This window comes from Ambystoma mexicanum, chromosome 5q (genome assembly GCF_040938575.1).
Source record: "Ambystoma mexicanum isolate Mex_15411 chromosome 5q, UKY_AmexF1_1, whole genome shotgun sequence".
NCBI lineage: Eukaryota > Metazoa > Chordata > Amphibia > Caudata > Ambystomatidae > Ambystoma > Ambystoma mexicanum.
Genome location: NC_090933.1, coordinates 1,300,181,833 through 1,300,208,423, shown reverse-complemented (window position 1 = coordinate 1,300,208,423; position 26,591 = coordinate 1,300,181,833). Strand labels below are relative to the sequence as shown.

Genomic DNA, 26,591 nt, shown 5'->3' with positions numbered 1-26,591 from the left:
GTATTGCATTTTTCATCAGGTTATTTGGTGCAGTGGTGAAGTACGTGGACTGCGAACCTGGCAACTGCAGGTTTCAATCCCCAGGTTGGCATAAATTCAAAGAAGACAGTCAAATGTACTTATTTTACACACAACCTCTAAAATACGCAGGGGGACTGCGTCCGCCTTCTAATAAAAGTGGGTGAACTATGTCCACCTGCGTGTACCCTCGATTTGAGCCCTGGCATAGATATTCCTAATCGAATCTGAAAGGGAAATAGACTGATATTGGTCTCTTCCTTTCCTCCCTTGTTATGACTCAGTAAATTGCAGCACTTGTCCAAGGCTTGGGCATCGTACCTCGCCTTAATATAGCTTTACTCAATAACAAAAACAAGATCTCAGATTAGTGGTTAACTTTTAAATAGATTACCTCTGATTTTATCAGGTCCCAGTGATTTATTGCGTTTCTTGTATTCAATAGCAACAGGCACCTCATGTAATGTAAGAACCAGTGAGTGGGGTGAACTCTGAGGTAAAACCATATCGTATCTATTTGTCGTAAAGGATCTTGACTCCGAGATTTTAAATGTGTTTAAACAAAACATGTGCTTATCAACGAGTCATTAACGACACTGCATCTTTGAACTAACAAAGCGCTAGTTTGAGATTAAATGCTATGAAGGTAAGGCGGCCATTTCAGGATTTCATAACATACATACAGAAATGGCTGTTACCCTGCTGCTGCAATATGCTGAAAAGATCTGTGGGGCTTTATTAGGTAATTGGTCTCATTGGGAGCTTGGTGCTACCGCCATTTGGTCTCTGACGTGTACTGTTGGATTATGAATGGGGTAACGGTTAGACCACATCTTTAGAGTCTATAAGGCTCCATAGGGATTGTGTGGCATTTCCTGAAAGCAGTAGTTTACTTCAGGTTGTACAACACAGGTTAATCATTCATTTCACCTCCTAGATCAGAATTCGGTGGTAAATCCATTACTGCTATTTAACCACCTTTTTTTTTACCTCACTGTTGAACTTCTAAGTAGCCTAATGCGTTGAATCCTCTAAGGTTATTTTATTGTTTAAGTATAATATTAGGGATCATAGTTTGGATTTTTGTGATTTAAAAACTTTAATAACACATTCGATCATTATTTTGCGCAAGCCTGGTTTTAAAAACATGGCAGCCTTTGTGAACTCATGTGATGACTTGTCTACATTTTTCTTTGACAAGGTTTCCCTAGCTTGCTCTCTGTTAGTGGTAGGCACATGTCTCTCCCTGTCTTCCATGTTCGCACCCCTTAGCCTTAGCTCAGGCCCCTAGGCCTCCATAGCACAGTCCCCCCTCTGTCTCTACAGGATACACTGGACCTCTTTAAACTAGTGAAAGACCCAGGATCACCTAAGCTTCCGTAAAGTCTCCAACACAGTTACCCTTATTTGTGCCTGCCCTAATTAACACACCCTGGTATCGTTGAGTCACATGTACAATTAGCCACACTCTCGTCCCAACTCTGACTTACTTTTTTTTGCAAAGTCCCACAAACATGTGGAAACAAGCCAGGTACAGGTTTTGTTGACAACATCCTCTATCTTGACCTCATGTGGGTACCCTAGCAGAGCACAGACAGTAGTGCTGGTACAGGGATTGTATCTCTTTATCCCTGAAAATCCAGAACAGGACTGCAACACGTGTCTTTGGCCTCAAGACCAGGGATTGTATCCCTTCAGCCATGAAATCTCTCCACTGGCTCCTGGTGGCTGCAAGGAATCTGGTCCAAGAGTGTCTACATTGTACACATGGCTTTCTGGGGCCGGGGACCACAGTGCATCCAACTCTCTCTTCCTAAGCACTTTCCTTCTTGAGCCCTTCGCTCATCCACCTCAAACTCTCCGAGGGGCAGATGCTTCTCCAGGCAGAGAGTGGGGGGTATATCTCTCTCCTCGGCTGGCTCCTCCCTTTGGAACAGCCTTCCTGCTTCTCACAAACTTGAGCAGGATTCCTCCACAGATTCCGGAAGCAACTCAAGACCTTCTGCTTTCTCTCTCTCTCCACAGCTGATTTTCTTGTCTGCTGCACCAACTGGTAACCTGACCTCCCTCTGAACCTTACGGGGTCCAGGCTTCTTCACGGTAGCCCCATTTACTGCCTCCGGGCCTACAGCACACTAGGGACTGAATCTGAACCCTACAGTCCTTTGCCTCTTGCATTTACCTAGTGCCGGCCACCCCGGAATCACTTACTTGAGTTTTGCTTTTGCACTCTCCCCTTCCCTCCCCCTGGCATTTCTCCTCTCCCTTTCCCTTGCACGATCTGAATGACACAAGACCTAGTACGATCGTTTGTTTTGTTCCTCTTTGTCCTCCCCTTCCTTGTCTTGCCGCACCTAGCCACACTTGTGTACAGGCACTTCATAAACGAGTTATCATACTTATCTGAGAAGGCTTGAAGACAACAGTGATGTCATTGCATTGATTCACTTGAACCTATCATCCACATCGAATTTGGCTGACCACCACATTCTGCTGACCTGACTCTATGGGGCATGGGATGTCTTGGCATGTGGGTCATTTGGGTTTGATTGTTAGTTACGTAACAGCTAAAGACCATCTCCAGTCCACCTTATTTACTCTGGCTGCCTCTTTAGCCCCATTCTTATTAACCCTATGTTCACCCGTGGTCGCACTTATTTCATGTTTCAAGTGTATATTGTGGTCATACAATGAGTACGCTTAAAATCTGCTCCACCTCTTGAGGGCTTGTGCGTTTACAGCAGCCCATTTCCACAACCGCTTGGAGGCAGTGAGGACCTGGATGAGCACAAGCAGGTCATCCTAGGTATCAGAAATCTGCACACCATGGAATTCTGAGACTCTTCCTGTGGCAGCACACATGTTCCTGCAGCATGTAAAAAATCTGGGGGCCTCATTATGAGTTTGGTATTACAAATACAGTCATACTGAATAACTCTTACCACCAGTTGTATTGGTAATTCAGCCCCTTATTAAGTGTTTTGGTTACTTCCAATTCAGAGTGTGTACAGAGTGTTCTGTGTTGGCAGTGTGGCGTGCTACTTTGTTGCAAGTCTGTTCTCTCCCTCTACTATCTTGGAGGTGGATCTTCCTGGGAGACAACTATGATATGATAGGATATGATATGGCATTTGTAACGTGCCTATACACAAGTGTTTCAAGGCGAGACGAGGCAAGGAAGGGGGCACAGAGGGAGGACAGAGACAACAATCTCACTAGGCCAAGTGACAATGAGATTGTGCAAGTGCAGGGGAGTGTGGAGGGGAAAGTGCCAGGGGAAAGGTGTGGGGGCAGTGATGTACATGGGATCAAAACAATAACAAGAGTGTGGCCAGCAGGTGGTAGGTGCAAGGGTAAGTGTAGACAGCAGGTGTCCAAAAGTGCAGGTAGGGGGACTGTAGGGTTACAGATACAGACCCAAGTGAAAGGGTTGCCAGGAGTCAGTGTGGGTGTGCAACTGGGCAGACAGGGACCTGGACCCGAAATCAGAGGGTAGCCAGGTGACCAGTGAAGTATGGGTCTCGGGAGGATAGCTTAGGGGCAACGTGCTAGCCTTGGAAGCAAGATGACACAGAGCAACACAGGTTCGATCCCCGGGTCCGCGCTTAGAAACCTCTGGGTATTAAGCGCGTTATAAATAACCTATCATATATCATATCATATCAGACAGGAATTTAGCAGGGGAGAGGAAGTGAGAAAGCAGAAGCAAAGAGGAAGGTCTTGAGGTGCTTCCGGAACCAGAGATGGTTCTCCTCAAGTTATAAAGAGGCAGGGAGGCTGTTTGAGAGGGAGGCCCCAGCAAAAGAAAGAGATCTACCACCAACTCAATGCTTGAAGAAAGCAACTGGCCATGTGGGAGTAGGAGGTGGAGGAGTGAAGAGCTTGAGTAGGAAGGTATTTACGAAGAGAGAGTTGGAGGTATTAAGGACCCAGTCCCCAGAAGGCTTTGTGGAAAATGCAGAGGGTCTTGAACTTAATCCTTTCAGCCACTGGGAGACAAATGCAGAGGTTTCAGTGCTGGAGAGATACGATCTGTGGTCTTGAGGCCAAGGACAAGTCTCGCAGTCCTGTTCTGGATGAGTTGCAGAGGGCAGAGAGTAGAAGCAGGCTGGTTTAGAAAGAGGCTGTTGCAGTAGTCCAGCCTAGAGAGAACCAGAGCTCTGGAGACAGTGAGCATCTGGGGGAAGGAGAGGAAAGGAAGAATACCTCTGAGGAGGTGCAGTTGATAGTTTGACTTCTTAGAGACGTCAGAGATGTGAGGAGAAAAATAGAGTGTGGAGTCGAAGATGACCCCAAAGTTTGTAGCCTCACAGGTGGGAGCAGGAAGAGGGCCAAGGGAAGCCGGCTGGAGAGTGACAGGAAAGGAGTGTGCAGGTGTGCCGATGAGGATAATTTCGGTCTTACTGGCATTAAGGCAGAGATCGTTGGTGGCACACCACTCCTGGATAGCAGACAGACACTCAGAGATGCGAGAAGAAGAAGAGGTGGCAGAGTGGAGCCTGAAAACGTGCAGAGTGTCATCAGCATAGCACTGAAAGTTGGAGCAGAGAGAGGCAATGCGGTGGGCAAGAGGTGCCAGGTATTGGTTGAACAGCCAGGGAGAGAGGTTAGACCATGAACATCCCTGAAGACCTGCTCTCTAACCTTGATTCTATTCTCCACTCTGTCTTCATCTTACTTGATCTATCTTCTGCCTTTGACACAGTCGACCATGCCATCCTGCTCAATCGTCTCAGTGAAAACCTGGGTATCACTGATCAGGCCCTGCCCTGACTGACCTCCTTCCTTTTTGATCGACCCTCCCAGGTCCAACTTGGGTCCTTCCTTTCCTCTATCTCACTCTCTGGGCAATGCTCTTGTTACTGGGACTAATGTCTGGCAGAGGGACTCCCAGGACCACCCTTGTTTTTTGCATAATTTAAGTAACGTTGGGTCTTACCCTAAGTTACTAGTGAAACCAGATGTGGACCCCTTGCTCACTATTCTTAGAGAGGCACAGCTATACCCTACTGATGAGGTCCAACCAGAATGAAACACGTGTCTGGGATTGCTGTTGTACTCTTGTTCAGAGGAGAATTGCCTAGCATTTCGGTATTGGAATGCCCCACGGCAGGACAAAGACTGATATGTTTTGGATATTTCTCCTCTGTGAAAGATAGTGAACTAAAGACTCTGGGTAAGTCTCTCCTAACCGGGACTAATGTCCGGCAGAGGGACTCCCAGGACCACCCTTGTTTTTTGCACAATTTAAGTAAATTTGGGTCTCACCCTAAGTTACTAGGAGAATCCATATGTGGACCCCTTGCTCACTATTCATAGAGAGGCACAGCTCCACCCTACTGATGAGGTCTAACCAGAACAGAACACATGTCTGGGATTGCTGTTGTACTCTTGTTCAGAGGAGAATTGCCTAGCATTTCGGTATTGGAATGCCCCACGGCAGGACAAAGAATGATATGTTTTGGATATTTCTCTACTGTGAAAGATAGTGAACTAAAGAATCTGGGCAAGGCTCTCAAAAACGGCAGAGGGACTTGCAAGAACCTCCCTTGTTTTTTGTTTAGATATTTTAGAACATGAATAATAACACTGCTGTCTTGGGGTCATTTTAATTATACCGAACATGGATTTATGAGGAGGAACGTGGCATAACAGCTGTGTCTTCTTTTGTTTTTGCTTTTGTTTAATCTGATGACATGTAAATAATTTTTATTGGAATGCATTATTTTTTTTTCTTTGTATTTATTATGTCCTTTATGTAGAAAGGTTGAATTGTATATTCAACTAAACCAATAAAAAAAAGGACAAATAAAAGAGGTGGACTATTCAGAGTGCTGTCATTCACTTTCAATGGAGGCTTTCGGTTGCTGGAAACTTGAAATAAAACAACTGCATAACTTCCTTAGACAAACAACTGTTTACAAATTCTGAAATTCTCAACAATGGGCTGTGCATTGTCTGTGATAGTGGATACGCTTTAGAGCCCACTTCCTAGGTGTACCATGAACAACAACCACATACGCTCCCCCTGGAGCCGAACAAATGATGCCCTCCCCTGTTTATCATCTCAATTGTGCCTGTTTTCTGCACAGCCTGTATTGCATCGTTGATACTGGGGTGAACATGAAAGCGGAAAAGGAATTTTTCTCTGATGTGAATGACATCAGTGTGTAGTGGCACTGACATCCAGGAACCCAACGTATGTCTTCTATATTAAATGAATAATAGAGTTGGAATAATAGAGTGAATATACCTCAATTTGAAATATTGTGGGAACACGAAAAGTCAAAAAAAGATGATCTTCTAAAATGGAGGGCAGGATGTCGAGGCATCCTAAGACAATTGAACACTGATGAAACAACGTTAGTGAATAACCCAAACGCAGTCAAAAAGAAACTACTCCAACAAGACTGGATTGAGACGATCGAGAAACGAAATCAACATAAATGCATGAAAAACAGACCTATTGAAGCCAGAGGTTTAAATACTCATTCCAAATACCTCGAAGTATTTCCTTGTAAGGATCTCAGAAAAATATATATGAAATTCAGGTTAAATCTATTAGAGACCAAGGAGATTCAGAAATTAAGACATGCACCCGGAAGTGAAGACGATCAATGTTGTTTCTGCACTGACTCTGAGGAGACACTGAAACAACTTGTACTAGAATGTCCTGAGATGAAAGATTTAAGAACAAAACATCTAGGAGAGGAATTGGCAAAATTTACGACATATAGCTCCGAAGAATGGTGGATTAAATTCCATAATGATGACTCACAGAGACACACCGTAACCCGTGCACGCTACCTAGAAAAACTACAGAAATTATTGACAGAAGATAATGATAGTTATTGACTGTAATGAGTGTAAGAATCTGTAGAGAAGGAAAATTGTTTGAAAGAGAAGATACGAAACAAGGAGAAGAATATAAAAAGATTGCGTTCAGCACACCGAGCGCTCATTAAAAAAATAGGAAAGATGTATGTAATAAGTCGATACTTAGTTTAAAGACAAAAAAATAATGAGCGCTCGTGAGGATTTAAGAATGGAAAAAAGTTTTTTTTGCCTTTTTTTAAAAATTGTTTTCTTTTAAAAAGTTTGTAACAAACTGTATTAAAAACAAAAAAAAAATAATAGAGTTGGCAGCAGATATGGTTGTACCTTTCTTGGGTTGCCGTCTTTCACCCCTCATTCAGCTGCCGACTTGAAACTGCTGCACCTTCGTGTGCTTTGCCTCGCTGAGAGTGTGCTTTTCGTGCTCTGCCTTTTATGCGTGTGGGGAAGTCTAATGGAAGTCAGGTGTGAGTGATCGTCAATAATTGCCTGACCACAGTAGCGGGACATGTGGGTAGAAGGCTTTGAATCCCGATGAACCTACTGGCTCTGGACACCAATAAGGCTTTCTAAAGGGTGGACTGGTGATTCATTCTTCTTTTTTATTTTTATTTATTTGATATTTTTCCAAATATTACAACCATCCACTTTCCCTTCCTCTCTCCCCTCCCTCCGGCACACCCTCCATCCCTTCCCCCTTGCCAGAAAAACAGAGTGCATACATATAACCTTGAGTGTATAAACCAAACTGAATTGCAGTTTGCCCAGAAATCAGGTTTTCATACAATACCCAAAACACTTACCTTTTGAGGGCAGTGTCTAACAATATCGTCTTTTTGTAAAAAGTTCAGGATCACATTCCAATCTCTGGTGAATTCCTCCCTGGCTCCCTGTATGGGGTACATTATCCATTCCAATGCCAAAAAGTTCCATACTTTCAGAGAGCCATTTAGAAATCTGTATTGGTTCTTTCCTTTTCCATCTATGGGCTATCCCCAGCAGTGCGAACGATTGCAATATTGGTATCCCTTCCAGATTGGTCGTGAGTTTCTTCTAAGGTCATTATCCATACACACCAAAATACATGATCTTGATGTCCTGGGAACCCTTAATAAAAAACATTTCAACCATGCATTTATTGACATCTTCCCACTATTGATTTAAAACTGGACAACTCCACCAGACATGTTTCCATTTCCCCACTTTCCCACTTTCCCTCCAGCACTTGTCGGAGACAGATGGTAATATTCTTCGCAGTCTAACAGGCGTGTAGTGCCATTGCACCAACAACTTCTACCAGAACTCCCTCAGCTGAAGCGACCTGGTAAGTTTTGGAATCTCGTGCCACAGAGTATCCCATTCCTCCTCTGCTGTAACCTCCCCTAGAGTGTTGTGCCAATGTTGTGTATACATTAGTGATTCCCTGGTATTGGATTCTACCAACAGGAGCTAAATGTTCAAAATCAATGCTTTGTTACCTGGATTAGACGTAACATATCTCTCAAGCGGCGTAAGGTCTCTTAATCCGGCCTCCTAACAGGTGGAGCTAAAATCCAATGCCTGACTTGAAAATACTGAAATCTGAAAGTTCATGCAGATCAAGCTCTTGTTTGCATTGTAAAAACGATTTGACATCTTTACCCTGGAACTTGTCTCTTAATCTCGCACATCCGACTCGCTTCCATTCTTTAAAAGCATTAGGATCTAAACCGGGGGTAAATTGTGGGTTATTAAACAATGTAAGCAGAGAAGGGTAGGTTGTTAAATGAGGTTTATTTACTATGGAATCGCTGTGTGCTCTACAGTCCCTGTGATCATACTAAGGTGTGTGTTTGGAGAACAAATCCATCTTGTTAGCCACAGAACATCTCTAAGGGATTGGTCCTCCAGCGCTGTCTTCATTTGAAGTCATTGTTTCTCTGTATCCCCCCGAAACCAGTCATTTGAAAGCTGTATTTGAGAATTATGGTAATATTTCTTTACATTCAGGAGTCCTAACCCGCCCTGACCAGTTGTGATCCATAATGTAAATTGGGATAACCTAGGGGTTTTATTATTCCAAATGAACTTAGATATCGCTCTATGCATTTTCCAGAAAAAAGTCATTGGAACCCGTATAAGTAAAGCCTGAAAAATATATAATGCCCTAGGCAGAGTAACCATTTTTAATGAGATGATCCTACCTAACCATGAAATATTAAGTGTACCCCATTTCAATGCTATTTAGCATAGGGAGGTCACCACCGGTAGGGATAGGTTCAGTACCTCTGACTTTGCATTGTTAATTTTCAATCCTGCCACTTTACCTGATTTCCCGCATAACCGCATGCAACGTATTATGAGGATCTGTTGCCATAAGTAGCATGTCATCAGCATATGCCATGATTTGATGCACAATTCCTCCAAACTCAACCCCGTTAATGTCCTGTGTCTGTCTAATTTTTGCGAGTAATGGTTCTAAGTGGATTGCGTAAAATAAGGGTGATAAAGGGCATCCCTGTTTTGTAATGGTTGTAATGGAATGGGGGGAGATAATTGCCTATTTACCATTACTCTCGCCTTGGGCTGTTTGTACTTGGCCTCAATTTTAGCTATACATTTTGGACCAACTCCATCTTACCCAATGTACGAAACAGAAAAAACCATTCGTCCCGGTCTAAGGCCTTCTCTGCATCAAATGAAACAAGGGCCGTGGTAATCGCCCTCCTCTCTATTTTTTCCAAAATATGACACACCCTCTGTATATTGTAATGCGTCTGCCGCTGTCTTATAAAGCCTGTTTGGTCTGGGTTTATTAAAATGGGAAGTAAGCCCTCCATTCTGTTAGCCAACACTTTCATATACATTTTTGCATCAACATTTATTAAGGCAATCGGGCGACAAGAGCCTCAATTACCTGGATCATTGTCCGTCTTGGGGAACAATATCATTTTTGCTTCTTCCATGGAAGGGGTTAAATCTCCTGATTGTTCAAAGGAATTAAATATGTTTGTTAATTTTGGAGTTACAATTTCACTGTACATTTTATAGAAAGATGCCGGGAAGCCATCAGGACCTGGGGATTTATTCAGTGGTCATTCACGAATCGCCCGATACACCTCATCTTGTGTGATTTCCATTTCTAGTGCTAGCCTTTCCTGCAAAGTAATCCTAGGAAAAGAGACCGCATCCACATATTCTCCTTGAGCCTGTGGGCCAGGAGAATCGAACTATCGAGATCTAGATAAAATTGGTAAAATTGTGCGATAATATGATCAGTCTCTGTAGTAAATTTGCCATTGGGAAGTTTAATCCGCTAAATGGTTTACGAGACCACTTGCTGCCGAAGTTGATTAGCTAACCAACGGTCTATTTTATTAGCTTTCAAGTAATATATTTGTTATAGGTAAAAAAGGGATTTTTCTGTCTTTTGTAACTTCGGGCCCATATTTGTTTCCATCTGTGAGAGAACCTGTTGGACTTCCGCCTCTATTTCTAGTGCCATCCTCTGCTTCTGTCTTATAGCTTCTTCCGCTATGAGGAACTCTCTCATTGTGGCCTTAAAGGTGTCCCAGACCACCTGTGTCGCAGTGTCCCCTTTTTCATTAATTAAAAAAAAAATCTGATGTGTTCAGCCATGTCTCCCTTGATAACTTGATCTTGTAATAACCCTAATGGAAATGTCCATGACCACAAGTGGGGCCTTTCTTTTGGGACCTTCATCTCAATTATAATCGGCGCGTGATCTGAGATTGTTATCGTCAGTGTCTGAATTTGTGGTATGTTATCCAGAAGTGGAATCGAGACCCAGATATAATCAATGCATGAAAATATGTTTGATGCACATGTGAGTAGTGTGTAAAGCCCCTATCTGCCCCCGCACGGGCTGTCCATACATCTGCCAGGGAAAGTTGTTTACATTTCTGTTGTAGAGCCCTAGAGGGCGGGGATTGAGTCTAGCGCCCTAGAGGGAGGGGATTGAGAGTATCATGTTTGCAAACTGCGATCTCGCACAGGGTCCCATGGAATATTGAGATATCCTAGCATTATTATGTCCCCTTCTGCAAACTCTGCCAGCAGCCCTAAAGTGTTTCTCAAAAAACCTTCATGACCTACATTAGGGGAGTACACAGTTGCCACTGTCAGTTTACTTTCGCCCGATTGCAAAATGGAGAATATGTATCTGCCTTCCTTATGAGTCTTTGAGCAAATTACTTTAATTGCGGGGCCCCTTCTAAAAGCTATGAGGAACCCTGCCACCTTCCCTTCAGCATTTGCCTGCAGTATCGGAGGGTGTTGGCGCAAATTAAGTTTATTTCTATCCGTTCTTCGTATGTGGGTCTTTTGGACTGCCCCAAGTCCGGTTGTTGTCGCCCCAAAAGACCCTCTACCCTCCTTTGTTTCTGTGGGGGGGTTCAGCCCCCTAACATTCATTGTTAAACACCTGAATTATCTATATCCATGTCCTTCTACCATGAGGACGCTTTGAAAACACTGCAAACCAACCTTACATTCACAACGTATTTGTGCACTCTGGTTTTCACCCGTAAACCTCCCCTGATTCACCCCCTTCCTCCTGCCCAACTCCCTTCCAGAAAGAGTTCCCTGGCGTGGCACACTGAACCTAGTGTTACCTGGGAAACCAAACTTCGGGCATGACCTGCTACCCCAGGGATAAGGGCAGGGTAGAGTACCACCCCCATCTGTTACCTGAACAGATGAAGTTCAAAATGGCTCTCTCCATGCCCAGTCTTTCGCGAAGCTTTGCTGGCTGATACAGTTCCCATGTCCAGTAAAATCCCTTTGGCATTCCCTTCTTATGCCGATTTCGGGGGTGGCCCTCTGTCTGAATCTCCAGTCATCTCTCTGTACATCCTTGCGATTCCTCCGTCAACGTTCAATTGTAGTCCATTCCCCTGGAATTGGATGTTTGGAAACACCTTCCTTTTCCACCATTGTTATTGCTATTATACCAATTCCAGCCTCATCCTCTATCTAGAGGAGCGCCATACCCGCCTCTTGAGATGTTATGTGGTGCTGCCTGCCTTGCAGAGTAAAAAGAAGACCAAATGGAAACATCCATTTGTACCTGATTTCCTGAAGGGTTCTTAACACTGGCTGCATGTCCCTTCTTTTTTGGATGGTGGTGAAAGATAAGCCCTGGTAAAGCTGAATCTCCACCCCGTTATATGTTATTGGTGCCGACTGCTGCGACGCCCTTGAGATCTGTTCCTTCTGCGGGTATGAGGTGCATGCTGCAAGAACGTTTCTAGGGAGAGCTCCAGGTTCCACCCTCTTTGTGCCTGTCCTGTGGAACCTATCCATTAGGACAGTAGTTGCTATTTCTCCTTCTATAAGATCTATAAAGATATGGATGACTACCCATTTGAGCCCAGTCTCATTGACTGATTACGGGAGATTCTTGATGCAGATATTTGAACGTCTAGAACGATTCTCCAACTCTTCGCACTGGATCTCAAGATTCGGTGTAGCCCAGGCCAATTCTTCGGTTGCATTGTTTCGATTGTTTATTGTCCTCAACCATGCCATGAATTGCTCCTTCATTTGTGTTTATTCTATCTCTCAGCGCCGAGATTTGTTTGCCAAAGTCAGCCAGTGATAGTTTCTGAGGTAAACGTCATGAATTGAGACTGGTAAGAGGCAGCAAACTTGTCTTGAAAGTCCTTGCAAAATCTTCTCTTGATGCTGCCATGGTTGGGCCTTCAGTGGATGGAGACTCATAAAGCATTCGTTTTTTGAGTGAGAGTCTAGTACAGCTGTAGGTGTGGCCATCACTGGTTTCTTCACCAGAAACTTCTCTAATGGATTACTCTGTTTGGGGTCTGTTGGATCTTGCACCGCATGTGTCTGCTTCTTTCATCCCCCTGGCATGTGTATGCAGCTTTTGTTCCAGCCCAAATCTCTTGCGGCAGCACTCACACACCCATTGTCCCCAATGCATAGCTTTATGAAAACAACGTCTTGTTAATAATGTTACATACCCAGTCAACGCTTCCGGCCCTCATGGTGGAACTCAGTTTGGTGGAACCGGCTTGAGGATACTTACTAAATCCATGGGATTAAATGTTTCTGAGTCTTTGGGCAACATGGCCGTGATTCAACAGTAAATCTCATTTCACTGCATCTGTGCCCTAGACTATCTTCGTACCATGCTAACGCCGTCCTTTATTGAGTTATATCCGACCAACTTTCCTGCACCCTTCAACTCTTTGAGTAATGATCTGTTAAGATGGGAAAATCAAGAGATTTCCTGGATATTCCGTATCATAGTCGTAAAAAAACTATTAACCCCAGCCTTCTCTACACACTAGACCCCTCCTGTCCCCCAGTTATGGTTCCACGCTCCTCTTTCGGCTTTACATCAGACAATTATGGGGTTCATATGGTTCAATCGCAAGCCCCAGGTTAGCAAACATACATTACATTCAAATAAACATAGTGTTGGGTTAGGTCTTCCTCTTCTTCAAAATTATGTTATGGCAGCCAATATTTTGCACATATTGACATAAAGAGTTAACACTGTTAATGCCCTTTGGGTAAGCATTGAACAATCTGTCACTAAACATTCCCTGTCGAATCTGCCACGTCTCAGTGGCATGCATAGAACTGGAATCGGCATGTTACTTCCTTATACTATATCTTCCTGATTATGGTTCCTTAAAGCATGCGCAAATTCCCTTATCATAATCGTATTGCTGACAATATTTGTTCTTGGTGTACAGTCAACTTTATTATTTTATCCAGCAGTATTGAGTCTATGCCAGTATTGAGTATGAGCCGACACATGTTTCGACCAATGCAGTCTTTCTCAAGGCTCTAACAATACCAATAGATGGATCAGATTACAGCATATTGCATAGGCACAGGAAAACCAGATTTGGTATTTAAAAAGTAGGAGAACCTACAGTAAATGTAATAGAATATCAATATGGAGTTACGTCAAGAAAATTTGTGAAAGCAATAATAACAGGAAGGGAGTGAACAAATATAAAGAAAAGAACATACCATCCGTACAAGCATGGGGAGATGGAGAGGAGGGATGCGGAAGGGTGGAAGATATACAAAAAAGTGCAGATTAGCTCATCAGGCGATCAATATTGCTAGTGATTAATAGTAATATCTAACCCATGTTGGTATATCGTACATATAAATTAGGACTGGTCTATATATTGTCTGATGTGCTTTTAAATTTCTAAGTTAATTTTCTCACTTCTTATCGTATATTCTGTGAACAACACTAAATATAAGTTGTTGGCTTCGACAGTTATTGGGGTTTGCCTATTCCCAGAGTTTGGAAGTGGGGATGTTAAAATTAAAGTTTGTTTGAACTTAGCCAGATATCCTGTTAGTATATATTGCATCATAGAATTTATTATATGTGCTCTTCACTTGATGATTTGTTCATATTTCTAGAGATAATTATATAGATGTAGTAAGCTAGAACTGTTCCAGTTACAAACAGAATAGTGAATGAGAGAAGCAGTCATGTGTCCCCACCAATAGCTGTAGTGTGGGCAAGATTGTTGTGTGATAGGCCGTGACTGGTGTCTATCTATCTAAATACATACAAGTTCACCATGCTCACTTCCCTGTAGTTAAATGTGAGGAAAGTTGTTGTCAAAAAAGCAAACGCGAGTGACAATCCTTGCGTGTCATCAATGGGCATCTTTAGAAGTGAAATCATTCTATGGTTGGCCGTGATTGAAATCGCTGTACCTAAATAGACGTGCGTGGTCCAGACTTCCTTACCTTGAATTGCATACAAAAGGCTGTGTTCGGCCATTGCTCCCATATTGATCGTGTACGCGGGTGTCATCTTTGTTAGTGTTTGTGTCATGGTGGGTCACATTGCATGGAATTGATATGTCATTGTGAGTATTCTATAGAAAATAAATAGCATCTAGGTCCCCTGATAGACAGTAGTCTCCAAATCCTGTGCTTGCTATATTGGGAAAGTATTTAAGTTTGAGATATCCATATTAGCAGATGTATTGCGTCATGACACGTCATCAGCATATCAATATACTGCATAATGTCGATATACTCATAGCCCTCTACTTTCTCTGACTTACTGTGATATGGCAGTTAGACTATGGAAAGTTCCAAAAGGTTTTGGCCTCCTTTACCCAGTTCTCAGAAACCTTTGCTTTTCCCACAGTCTCGCTTTGAGGGACTTCCAAGCATGGCATAGGGGCAGTTTACTACACTTGCATCAGTTGTATTGTGGAAATGTTCCACTTAACTTTGAGGAATGCAAGGAAATATTTTGTGTCACCAAGTCTGAATGCTTCAGATACTGCCAACTTGAGAAACACTGATGTCCTGAACACGTCCGCTCTCTGCTTTAGAGTTTACCGCACATGAAGGTTGCCCTATAAGGAAAATCACTAGATTATACAAGATATTGGACAGACCGGACAGTTCCACCCGGCTCTCCTATATGTTGCAGTGGGTAAGGGATCTGGAGGGCTTTCTCTCGGAAGAGTCCTGGAGGAAAATATGGTAAGAGCTGCCTCTGCTTCCTGCTGTGTGACAGACAAGGAGAATGCATACAAAGTTCTATTTTGATGGTACATGTATCCGACCGACTTAATAAATTTGATGCTTCCATCTCTCCCTATTGTTAGAGGAATTGTGGGCAGAGTGGTGATTTCCTGCACCATTGGTGGCATTGTGGCAAAGCCCAAACATTTTGGAAGGAGGTAACAGCCGTAATTAAAGGCATTACAAGGTCACTTTGATCCATAGATTCCTTAGTGAGAGAATCGTTGGAGTCAATCTACCCTATGAGCGGCGCCAGTGCTCCACTGATTACCAGCTTAGCTGCGTGTATTGTATTGGCTAGGAGCTGGGAAACAGCTGAGGGACCTCGGATGCCTGGTGGTACAAGATATGGGAGGTAGATGCAGTGGAAAGGTTTTGTGCACCTCCCAAGGTTGCCTACCCAAACGTATTGCCTCTTGGCTTCCTCTTCACTAGTTTAGTGAGAAATACCCCCTTCGATCCATTAACCACAAATGAGGAGATATTTTACATTAATATAGTGTATAAATGTTACATTTCTACTGGAGGTGTGTTCTTAATCTGCATTGTATGTGTCTGTCCGTACCTTGTAATATCTTTGTCCATTGTACATCATGCTTGTGCTTCTTTGACACACTTCTTTGAGTTACAGTTTTCGTATTTTTTGTTCACTTTTGTTTTTGAATTATTGTACTGTTAAAATGATAACGTTTTAAAATAAATATGCGGTAAAACATGGTTTGGCAGAGCACATTGAACCATGTATAGCGGTGTACAAATAGTGTAATTCTGTGGATCCTGCGACATTAAGTAATGCATAGACGGGTATTAGGAAAGGAAATAAAGAGTGTCTATGTTGATTAATGTTTCCATTTCTTTTCATTTTCTTAGACTTTTCCAAAGGATATTACTGTCTCTAAGTTTGTGTCCAAGCTGCTTCAAGGCATGACCCACGTTAACTTCAAAATGAAAGTTGGAATCATTGATGCTATCCTCCGTCTCCATGAAGAAGGAGGTTTTGAGAATGTCCGAGAAGTCCACGATGCACTCATCTCCAGTCTAAATCCAAAGACGCCACTGGACCTGCAGGTACAACTATTGTCCTGTGGGACGAAAGAATGTGAATGCCACACATCGGTATTAAAATCAGAGACTCAATGTGTATCTCCAGTAGATACCAGAGATGGGATCCAGTCACCGCTAATCGGGAGCGGACAAATGGGGACAAATGGGGACAAGTGGGGACAAGTGGGGACAAGTGGGGTGCCGCATAGACCAGGACCCATGCTGCATATTCTGGTAGGCGTGGGGGAAGGCGTGACTCTTTGTAGAATACTCTAACATCTGCAAGACAATAGATACTAGATCCTCTGGATTGAGTAGACACAATGTGGGGGGATTTGACAAAACCCGGTGGGATCAGAGACATAGGAGATGCGATCTAAGACACAGGGGAAGCAACACCTGAATGGGCAAAATATATTCAAGGACATCACAGAGGAGACGAATCTTGGCATTCTGTACCTTATTCTAAGACCTCACAGTTTCTAAAACTTAAATCATTACAGAGAGCATCCAGAGTAATGCTTGGAGCATAGGGAGAATTTTAATCCCAGTGTTAATCCCAGTAACTATAATAATAATCTCACAATATATGACTTTTTATAAGCAACCTTCTCATTCTCTTCCTTACATATGTATTAATCCCGTAATGCTGTCACCACAGATTCCAAACAGTGCAGAGGGTAGAACCCAACCTCAATATGGTCGGCTTTCTACAAAAGCTTGCAATTGGTGGGTGACAATTTTTGCCAATCCGTCTGAAGGGGAAGGATATTGGTATGCAATTAGGCCAGTCATCAGTGTCAACCGATGGTTTCTTCAGCGTGGCTGTGACTTAGATGACGCTGAAGGCTTCAAGAACTATGCCAGTGGTTTAAAGAGTAATTGGGAATGCCTTTACATTTCCTCTGTCTCTTCTCTTTGGGGATAAAGTGCCCTTCTTACCTTTTTCTCCTCTTGGGATAGGCTCCCCTATTTACTCCCTTTTCTTCTTAGGATTTTTCCTCCTCTCCTTCTTTCTTTCACTGTATCCTCTCCTCTCTTGCTTGAGTGATCCCCACCCATGGACTTGATGTGGCTGTCTCCTGTATCCACAGGGTCAGTGTATGTGCTGAACAGTCCCTGTGTGGCGTAGGAAGACTGAGAAAGCAGTTCTTCTGTCTGCAATAAGTGAGTGGTTCTGGGCCACATCATAGGTTGGTCGGAGTGGTAAAAATGCAGCAGTAATGCTATTACCGCTGCATTACTGCACGGCCCAATCCCGAGTTTGGGCTGAAAGTTGGAGATGTACCTCCAGCTTTGACCTGGAGGTATATCTCCAGCTTTCCACCCCTTTTTGGCACTATTACCGCTGGCGCTATTACGGCTGACGGTAATAGCGCCGAAAAGCCCCATAGAGTCCTATAGACTCAAAATAAATGGTGATTAACAGTGCCACCGCAACTCGGGATCTGGTGCAAATTGCACTGGACCGAGTTACAGTAACACTAATAGCGTTGGGCAGTATCCAAGCACATTTACCGCCGAGATACTGCCCAACTCATGATGAAGGCCACTCTAATGGAGGTGTTGGTGGTTGCTGCATATAGATGGTCTGTGCTGGTCTGTCACACAAGGTGTTAAAGGAGAAAGGGGCACACGCTTATCTCCACCAGAGTGTGGAAAGCACTTCTGTTTGTGCTCCGGGCCCACGGCAGTCTGGCCCCAGAATCCTTGAAGGTGTTTCCTGTATCCTTCGTTTGTTTTCCTTCTGTTTTCCTTCTGCAAGCAAGATGGATTATGAGAGATGTTGTTCTGTTTTGTTTGTCAGCAGGGTCCAGTAACTTGACTTGGGGGAAGGCCCTCTAGAATGTCTCTTTGTTTTGGGTGCCTGATTTGAGTTTCTCCATAGCAGTCTGTAGTTCCCGCCTGCGGATTCACTCCAGGTTTTCCCGAAATAAGAAACGGCATTTCTGGGAGGCGTAGTCTTTCAATGTTGGGCTTTTTGACTTGGGCGAGTTGACTTGGCTTGGTGATACGCTCTTTGGTATTAAAGCTTACTCTGGGGATCTGTGAATGTCATTTCCAGCTCCAAGTAATGATAACTGCGAGATGACTTCATCAGATAGGGAATGCTCTGTCTTTCATGCTGATTTCCGATAGACAGGTGAGAAAAATCATATGGCTGATGGTGTCAAAAACCGCCAAGAGGTTTAATTAGACCAGCCCATCCACCATCTCATGCCCTGCCTCACATTTTAAGTCATCCAGGAATGAGCAACAATTTATGGTGTCAAAACAGATGGGACAAACAGCGAGATCTGCCTGCATGTTATGTCCCTGCTCCCAGCGGAGGCGTCGGCGGGAGACATGGTTGTAAGGCCTGGGGCTGCCAGGCCGTGTTGCGCAGCTCCAACGGGAGCAAAGAAAACTCAGACGCTGCTGCGTTGCTGTTCTGCCCCAGAACTGCTCTAACTGAGCGGGGGTGGGGCTTTTATTAGTAACGCCTTACGTCGCCGCGTAGCGGGACGTAAGGCAGATATAACATTCCTCCTTTATTATAACCAAAACATTAACAAAAACAGATGTGACATTGGGTAGTGTTCCTTGCAGTGAGTTCGGTAGTCACTCGGGCTGTTCTTCTACCACTCATAGTCTCTGAGCCTGGCTGGGGGCCGGTGCGCAGTTCTTAGCTCATAGCGTCCACCCGTAGGTGCTGTCCCCTGACTCCCCTCAGGTTGCTCTCCTTCATAGTTCGGCTCACCCAGCTCTGGCTCACTCGGCAAATCTTCCACTCTGTCGTCAAGGGACATTTCGCCTTCCTGGTGATTACTTTTCTCTCCCCTTAGCTGGTCATCTTCTTCTTCCTGTTGCAGTGTACCATCCGTCTATAGATGGGACTGTCTTGAACCAAGACGTGTTTCTTGTGACTTGTCTCTGTCCCCTCCTGGCTGTTACTATGGTCCCGTTCCTTTGTGTTATGGTCCATGGGACGGAGTCATACTGTGTGTCTAGTTTGGACTTGGATGGGTTTCTCACCATCACCACCTGATCGCCTACTCGGTGGCGGGACCTCTTGGCGTTCCTTTTATTGCTCATATGATCGTTAGCCACGGTTCTTCTTTGTTTGGTGCGTACCCTGTCGTACGTGTCCGTGCTTCTGCTCGGGTGATGTGGGATGGATGAGTTAAGGATGGTTCCGAACATTATGTTCGCCGGCGGTATCCCCCTGGTGCTGTATGGTGTTACCCTATAATTCCTCAGGAATCTGTAGAGGTCCGCTCTCCAGGGGCTTGAGTTTTCGCGCGACAGGCGCAGGACTTTGTTTATTGTTCGCATGAAGCATTCCACGTCGCCGTTGGCCTGCAGCCATCGTGGCATGATGTGGTGGTACTGAATGTTGAGTTTGGTTAGGTACTTTCTGAACTCCTCTCCTTGGAATGGTGGACCGTTGTCACTCCGAATCTGCCTTGGGAGGCCGTGAGTGGCGAACATTTTTTCCATTGCTGGCATGACCACCTCTGCCACCGTGGAAGTTACAATTTCGACTTCTGGGTACCTGGAGTGGTCGTCGATCGCCACCAATAGGTATATGCCTTCTTGTATCTTACAGAAGTCTATGCTGATGGTGTCCCATCTTGAGGACCCTCGCTCCACTGACAGTATGGGCTCGGGAGTGGGCGGCGCCCCCGTTATTTGGCATGGGAGGCATGTGTTGATCAGTTGCTCCACTTTCCCATCGATCTGTGGGAACCAGACGCAGTGTCTGATCTGAGCCTTGGTTCTTACCATTCCTTGGTGACCCTCGTGTGCCAGTGCCACGATTCTGTCCTGCCTGCTTGTTGGGATAACGATACGGGTCCCTCTTAGAATGAGTCCTTCTTCTGTGATTGATAGGTCTTGTCTCACTGCGAAGATGCCAGTTAGGAATTCTTTGGCCTCAGCCGTTCGATTGTGGATGTTACGTAGCAAGGACTTCCATTCCCCCGAGATGATCGTGTCTTTGACTAGGTCACAGCATGGGTCGGCTTGCGTGGCCTCTACAATGTCTTCAAGGCCGCTGGCTCTTGGCTTTTCATTGTGTGGATCACCTGGCAAATGTGTTCCTCCATTTCTTCTTCTGCCGGTGTGGCTGCTCGCGGGTGTCTCGATAGGAAGTCGGCTGGGTTTCCACTGCCTGGTTGATATGCTAACTCAAAGTCATATTGTTGTAGGTGTAGTAACCACTTTCCTATCCTGACCGGAGGATGTGAGGATAAGCCAGTGAAGATGGGGAGTAGCGGTTTGTGGTCCGTGTAGGCCTTGAATTTTCGTCCATAGAGATAAAGATGAAAATGGTGGCAGCCCAACAGCACTGCGATCGCTTCTTTTTCAATATGGGAGTATCGTTACTCCGTCAGCGTCAGGGCGCGGGAGGCATATGCGATCAGCATTGACTCTCCTGTGTTGGTCTCCTGTGTTGGCTCCTAGGCCCACTGGGCTGGCATTGACATACAGCTCGGTCGATAAGGTGGGATTATATGGGATATAGTATGCCATGGTGGTGTCTGCCGAGAGTGATGCCTTGATTTTCTCGAATGCTTCTTGGCAGGCAGGGCCCCATGCCCATTTCGTGCTGGCCTTTGTGAGCTCCCTTAATGGTTCTGACAGCGTCGCCAGGTTGGGGATGAACCTCCCGCAGTAGGTTGCCATTCCTAGGAAACTGCGTACCTCCGTTGGTGTCATGGTTGGTGAGGCGGCTTGGATGTCTGCTACATTTTGGGGATCCGCCGAGATACCTGCACTGTTGAAAGTATACCCGAAGAAAGAGATCTCTTCCTTTAGGAACTCGCACTTGTCTTTGTGGATTGTTAAGCCTGCATCCTCTAGCCTGGTGAGTAGCATGTGGAGCCGTCGTATGTGTTCTTCCGTGTTCTCTGCGTGTATGAGAATGTCGTCACTGACGTTTAATACCCCCGGGATGCCGCGTATCACCTCCTGGATCGTTTGCTGAAATAATTCAGCTGCAGAGGAGATTCCGAAGCTGAGACACTTGTATCTGCGTAGGCCAATGTGAGTTGAAAAGGTTGTGATGTACCTGGAATCACGGTGAAGTTTCAGTTGGTGATACCCGCCATTGAGGTCGACTTTCGAGAATACCTTGGAGCCTGTGAGGTCTGCTACTATCTCATCAAGGGTCGGGGTGATGTGACTCTCTCGTTTTATTTCTGCGTTGGGGAGGCGCATACCAATACATATTCTCACCTTCCCGGGTTGTTTGGGTTTCTTGGTGACGACCATGGGCGACACCCATTGTGTGGGTCCTGTCCCTTCCTCAATGATGCCAGCTTTCTCGAGTGCCCGGAGCTCTTTCTCCACCTGCCCTCGTATGTGAAATGGCATTCTTCGGTGTCGTACTGCTCGTGGTTGGACGGACTCATCGATGTGCAGCTTGATGGACTTGCCTTTTAGGTATCCAATCCCCTTGAGGAGGTTTGGGGATCTCCCTAGAATGCTGTCGTCGTTTTGTGGCTCGGTCACCTCGCATATGAAGCTTATGATACCGAAGTCCTCTACTGCATCTCTGCTTAGTAGACACTCGATTCCAGCGTTTACGACATAGATTTTGTACTGCAGCAACTTGTCACCCTTGCTGAGTGAGGTCTGGAAATGGCCTACTATGGGCAGTGGAGTTTTGCACCCATACGCAAATAGCATTGTTTTCAGGACTGGCGGGGCCATAGTTTACGGAATGCGGTCAACGGCATGACATTTACGGACGCCCCAGTGTCTATGGTCATTTGCGTGTCTTGTCCTTGTATGGCTATTTGGCATTTCCGCCTTCTCAGTTTCCGTGTAGGTGTGGTGTCTCCGTAGTTCAGTGCTGACACCAGGTCCACTTTCTTTCCTTTTCTCCATTGCTCGTTTGCTGCCCCTTGCTGGGATTGTGTTACACGTCCCCTTCCTCCTCGGTCGACGAGTTTGCAGTCTCGACTCGGCGAGCACTGACCTGTTTCTTCTTCTTTCCAGAGGTTGAGGTCCTCTCTTGGGGAGTCTGGGGTTGTTGTGGCAGCCCCGATGATCTGCAGACCTTGGCGTAGTGGTCTTTTCTGCCGCATGCTGCGCACGTGGTGCCTTGAGCCGGGCAATTTCGTTTGCCATGGCGAGTTCCTCCGCACCACCCACATTCCGTGGGTCCCAGGCTCCTTGGTTGCCATCTGGAGTGTGCATTGTTACCACCAGCCTCTTCCCTCGTGTATGGACGGTTCATGATTTGGGCCACCGTCACTGTCATGAGTGCCGGTTGGAGTTTCTGCAGGGTCGTGCCCATGTGCGCTGCTCTGGCATGTGCCAACTCTCTCTGGTGGCCAAGTTCCAGGATTCTGGTCAGAGATATGCCTTTTTCACTGAGCACCATCCTCCTCAGCTCTTCTGAGTGCATCCCATTAATGATCTGTCGTCGGATTTCCTTTTCCACGTTGTTAAATTCGCATGAGATTGCGAGTTTCCGTAGCCTGGTGTGATAGGCATCCAGTGTCTCGTCCTCTAGCTGAATGGTGGTACAGAATATAAATGTCTCATAGTCGGGATTGAGCTGCGGCATGAAATGGGCCGTGAGCGCATCCTTGGTTTGTTGGTAGACGTTGAGGCCATCTGCTATTGCCAGCGAGTTGTATGTGCGTAGGACCTCATCCCCAACATTCAGTAGGAGGTGCAACCTCAATTTCCTTGATGTGGTAATGTCTTTGCAATCCATGGCCATCTCGAATTTTTGCAACGACAGCTGCCACCGGGGGCCAACCGATGACGGGTCGGTGTATGGATCAAAAGGGCCAAGTGCGATTGACGTTCCCCCTTGTGGGCGTGCTTGTGGTGTGGATGGTGACAAATTTGCGGCCATTGTGGAGGGTGTGCTAGGCCTTGGGGATCTAGCTTCCTGTCGCCATGGTGCATAGCTCCGGTGCTTGCCTGTGTGCACTTGTTAAAATGCCCCCTCACCTTGGTATTCGCAGCCCAGCTTGATTCCCACGTCGTGCGGTGGAGGTGTGGGTTCAATGCTCTTGCCCGTCTTCCTTTTCCACACAGATGGGCCTCAGAAACGCCTGCCAGTTGTTCCTGGGCCTTCAGGTTTGGATGTGTGGCCACTGTGTCCACGGTACTGGAAAATATGCCAGTCATTTCCAGTTCATTTGCATGGTGGCAAAAGGGAGACAGGGAGGCGAATGAGAAGACACATTTTTTTTTCTGGTGGGGGATGGGCCCCCCACCGTGCATCCAAACATTGTGCCCTTGTCAAGGGCTTAATTAGCTGGGCGTCGCCTGCATCGTACGTTTCACTTTCCTCGTTGCCAATGTTATGTCCCTGCTCCCAGCCGAGGCGTCGGCGGGAGACAGGGTTGTAAGGCCTGGGGTTGCCAGGCCGCGTTGCGCAGCTCCAACAGGAGCAAAGAAAACACGGACGCTGCTGCGTTGCTGTTCTGCCCCGGGACTGTTCTAACTGAGCGGGGGTGGGGCTTTTATTAGTAACGCCTTACGTCGCCGCGTAGCGGGACGTAAGGCGGATATAACACCTGCATTATCCTGACAAGGTTGTGGGCAGCAATAAACATTATTGACTTCAGAAAGCCCTATCAGTGCAAAGAATGTCAGACCATCGGAACAGTAGGAAAAATACATTATTACTTATGTTCCAGAAGACAAAGCTTCTAATACTGCTACTGGTTAGTTCAATTTATTTGAAAAACATGCAAAGCCACATAACATACAAAATCTAAGTGACAAAGTGCAATTTAATACATAAAAACACAATATAAATATAAAATGACAGTTCATACAGCGAGTTCATCAAAAGGAGCCATAAAAAACAAAGTGCGCCATTGCAATGAAAATACAGTCCATGCAAAAATGCAAAACACATCCTGACACCACAGAAGTCTAGACAGGGAGAGACCCTTTAGTTCTGAGATAAAGCAAACCGGGCCAGAGAGAGAATTATTTTGACCACATTATGAATATTTTGATTCTTAGATCCTTATCTACGCCGTACATCTTTCGATCCCAAAGACCAATTAACAGGATCTTCTTCAGGGGCAACAACAGTTGTGTGGTGTGTAGCACCAATCACTGAGAATGAGAAGTTGCATTGAAGTTAATTCAGTACACTCTGTTATTTTAATTTTATTGTTTAAAGCACCGACCTAGCTTGAGAGCAGCGGAGCAGTACAGAGTGTGGTTAGCCAGCATTTGGGCTTGCATCTTTTAACAGTAGCTCAGTACTGTGAGTTGAGGTATGTGCATCCATTGCAATCAGTCCTTGGCCAGGTGTTATTAAAATGGCCATGGTTTGAGAGATTTTGCAAAATCGGAGAATTGTGGGGGGCATTCTGAGCTGACACCAGCATCGAATTCCAGAGGGTGGGTGCATGAAAAGAGAAAGATTTTTTGCAGGTCCTCTCTTCTGTTATTCTGATGGGCAACACAAAGAGGGGGGGAACCTCACTTGTAGGTGGTATACCAGTACCATTCTTGGGTAGACCCATCAGGGGTTGGGGTTAGACCTCATGTGAGACTATGGGCTTGATACATATGTGGCATATCTCAGAAGCTCAATGTGGTCCTCCATTAGCTCTGCCTTTGTCAGGGGCATCACCCAGATGTTCTTTGTGATTGCATGTCTTAGTGTTTTGTGTGGCTTTCTGATGTGCACTAGAGTATCTAGAGAGCCACAGTTTGTCTTCCAGATGATAATATTGTCTTCATCTGCATTCCATTTCCTTTTTTCCTTCTTAAGCTCCTTGAGCGCTACAGATAACCAGTTAGTCAGTGGCTTCTTCTTCCTAATTTTCTACTGTGTTGCTGGTCGATACTTATCAATGATTTACTTTTTCCACGCCAACCTTTTCAGCTGGGGGTGATTTTATTTTATGGTACCCACAACTCTTGTGATTTACATACATAAGAGGAGATACTCATCTGTGTCCCCTGCAATTCCTTACCAATGATGGATAAGTGCTTATCAGCAGCCTCTGAAGCCTCAGACCAAGTCTTACATGTCTGTTTGCATTTGCTGGTGGAGGTGTAGGGGCAATAGCACGTGCATCTACATGCCCTGCCTCATCATTGATGTTCTCTTGGTATTTTCTTATTTCACCCATTTAACAAAGGCATCAGTTCAATGTGGATGCAGCAACTTTATGCAGGCTGAGCCAGTTGATGCAGAGCTCAGTTTTGGATGGGAGCACAATGTTAGTATTTACTGTGAATAATGAGCAGGGTATTACTATTCAGGATGTTACTAAACAGTAGGTACTTGAATCCTAGCGCTCGTTTTTTGAGCAGAGCACAGTTGGCCGAGGTAGTCAGCAATGAGAGGCGGACACAAAGTTGTAGTATTCTCAAAGTCAGACATTTTAATAAACAAAAATGATTGAGGTAAATTGGTATTGTAGAAACTGTACACTACTAGATTTTCATAGTGAAATATAGTTAGCGATTGTATGTGCATTAGCTAGCTTGCTAGCATTTTTCTGGAGGTAGTCAGTTTCATTGTTCCGGCACTTTTATATCATTGTGAAATACCATTTCTGTCATCTTGCACCAATAATTGCTGCCAGACATCTATGCATTATTGTGTTAGTATTTGTGCAGCGAGAAAAAGCACTTGCATTCAGGTATTACTGTGAAACCTGATACTTTCTACCACCAGAGAACTACATTTCCCAGGTCCCCAAGCCCACTATTTCCCGAAACATCAGGCGCTTCAGTGCCGGAGCTTCAGAGGTAAAGTCGGTCTTCGACGGTCCTGCCGTCGCTATGCTGCGAGGAAGTTCTCGCTCTCCAGATTCTACACTGCAGATTACTGCAGTAGGTATAGTACGATGGGCTTCATCAAACAGGAACCCCTATCCCTGATGACACTCTGCCTAAACCGCCTGGCACTTATAGACCGTCTTAAAAGGACCATCTTGGATAGGCACACTGCTAACACAGCAGAGAAAGGAGTCTTAAGTGGGCCCTCACCTACCATCACCCCACATGAAGAGCTAGCACCTACACTCAATAGGAAGGAAAGGGACCCTTTGGCACAGGAGGGGATGGCGGTGAGACCAACGCCAACCCCAACCTCCGATGCCTCTGACAACAGAGTGTCTACATCGCCCGGTAAAGCAGCCCAATACGGTATTAGTTCTTCACTT

The 26,591-nt window shown here is 45.2% G+C and overlaps 1 protein-coding gene across 1 annotated transcript in view; it reads left to right on the top strand.

Annotated features, from left to right (window-relative positions):
* The window catches only part of WDR97 (WD repeat domain 97), an 847,808-nt gene that overhangs the window by 654,891 nt on the left and 166,326 nt on the right, over nucleotides 1–26,591 (top strand). The window contains exon 19 of the mRNA XM_069621894.1: nucleotides 16,267–16,464. Within this exon, the coding sequence (XP_069477995.1) occupies nucleotides 16,267–16,464 (198 nt within the window). The remainder of the gene's footprint in view (nucleotides 1–16,266; nucleotides 16,465–26,591) is intronic.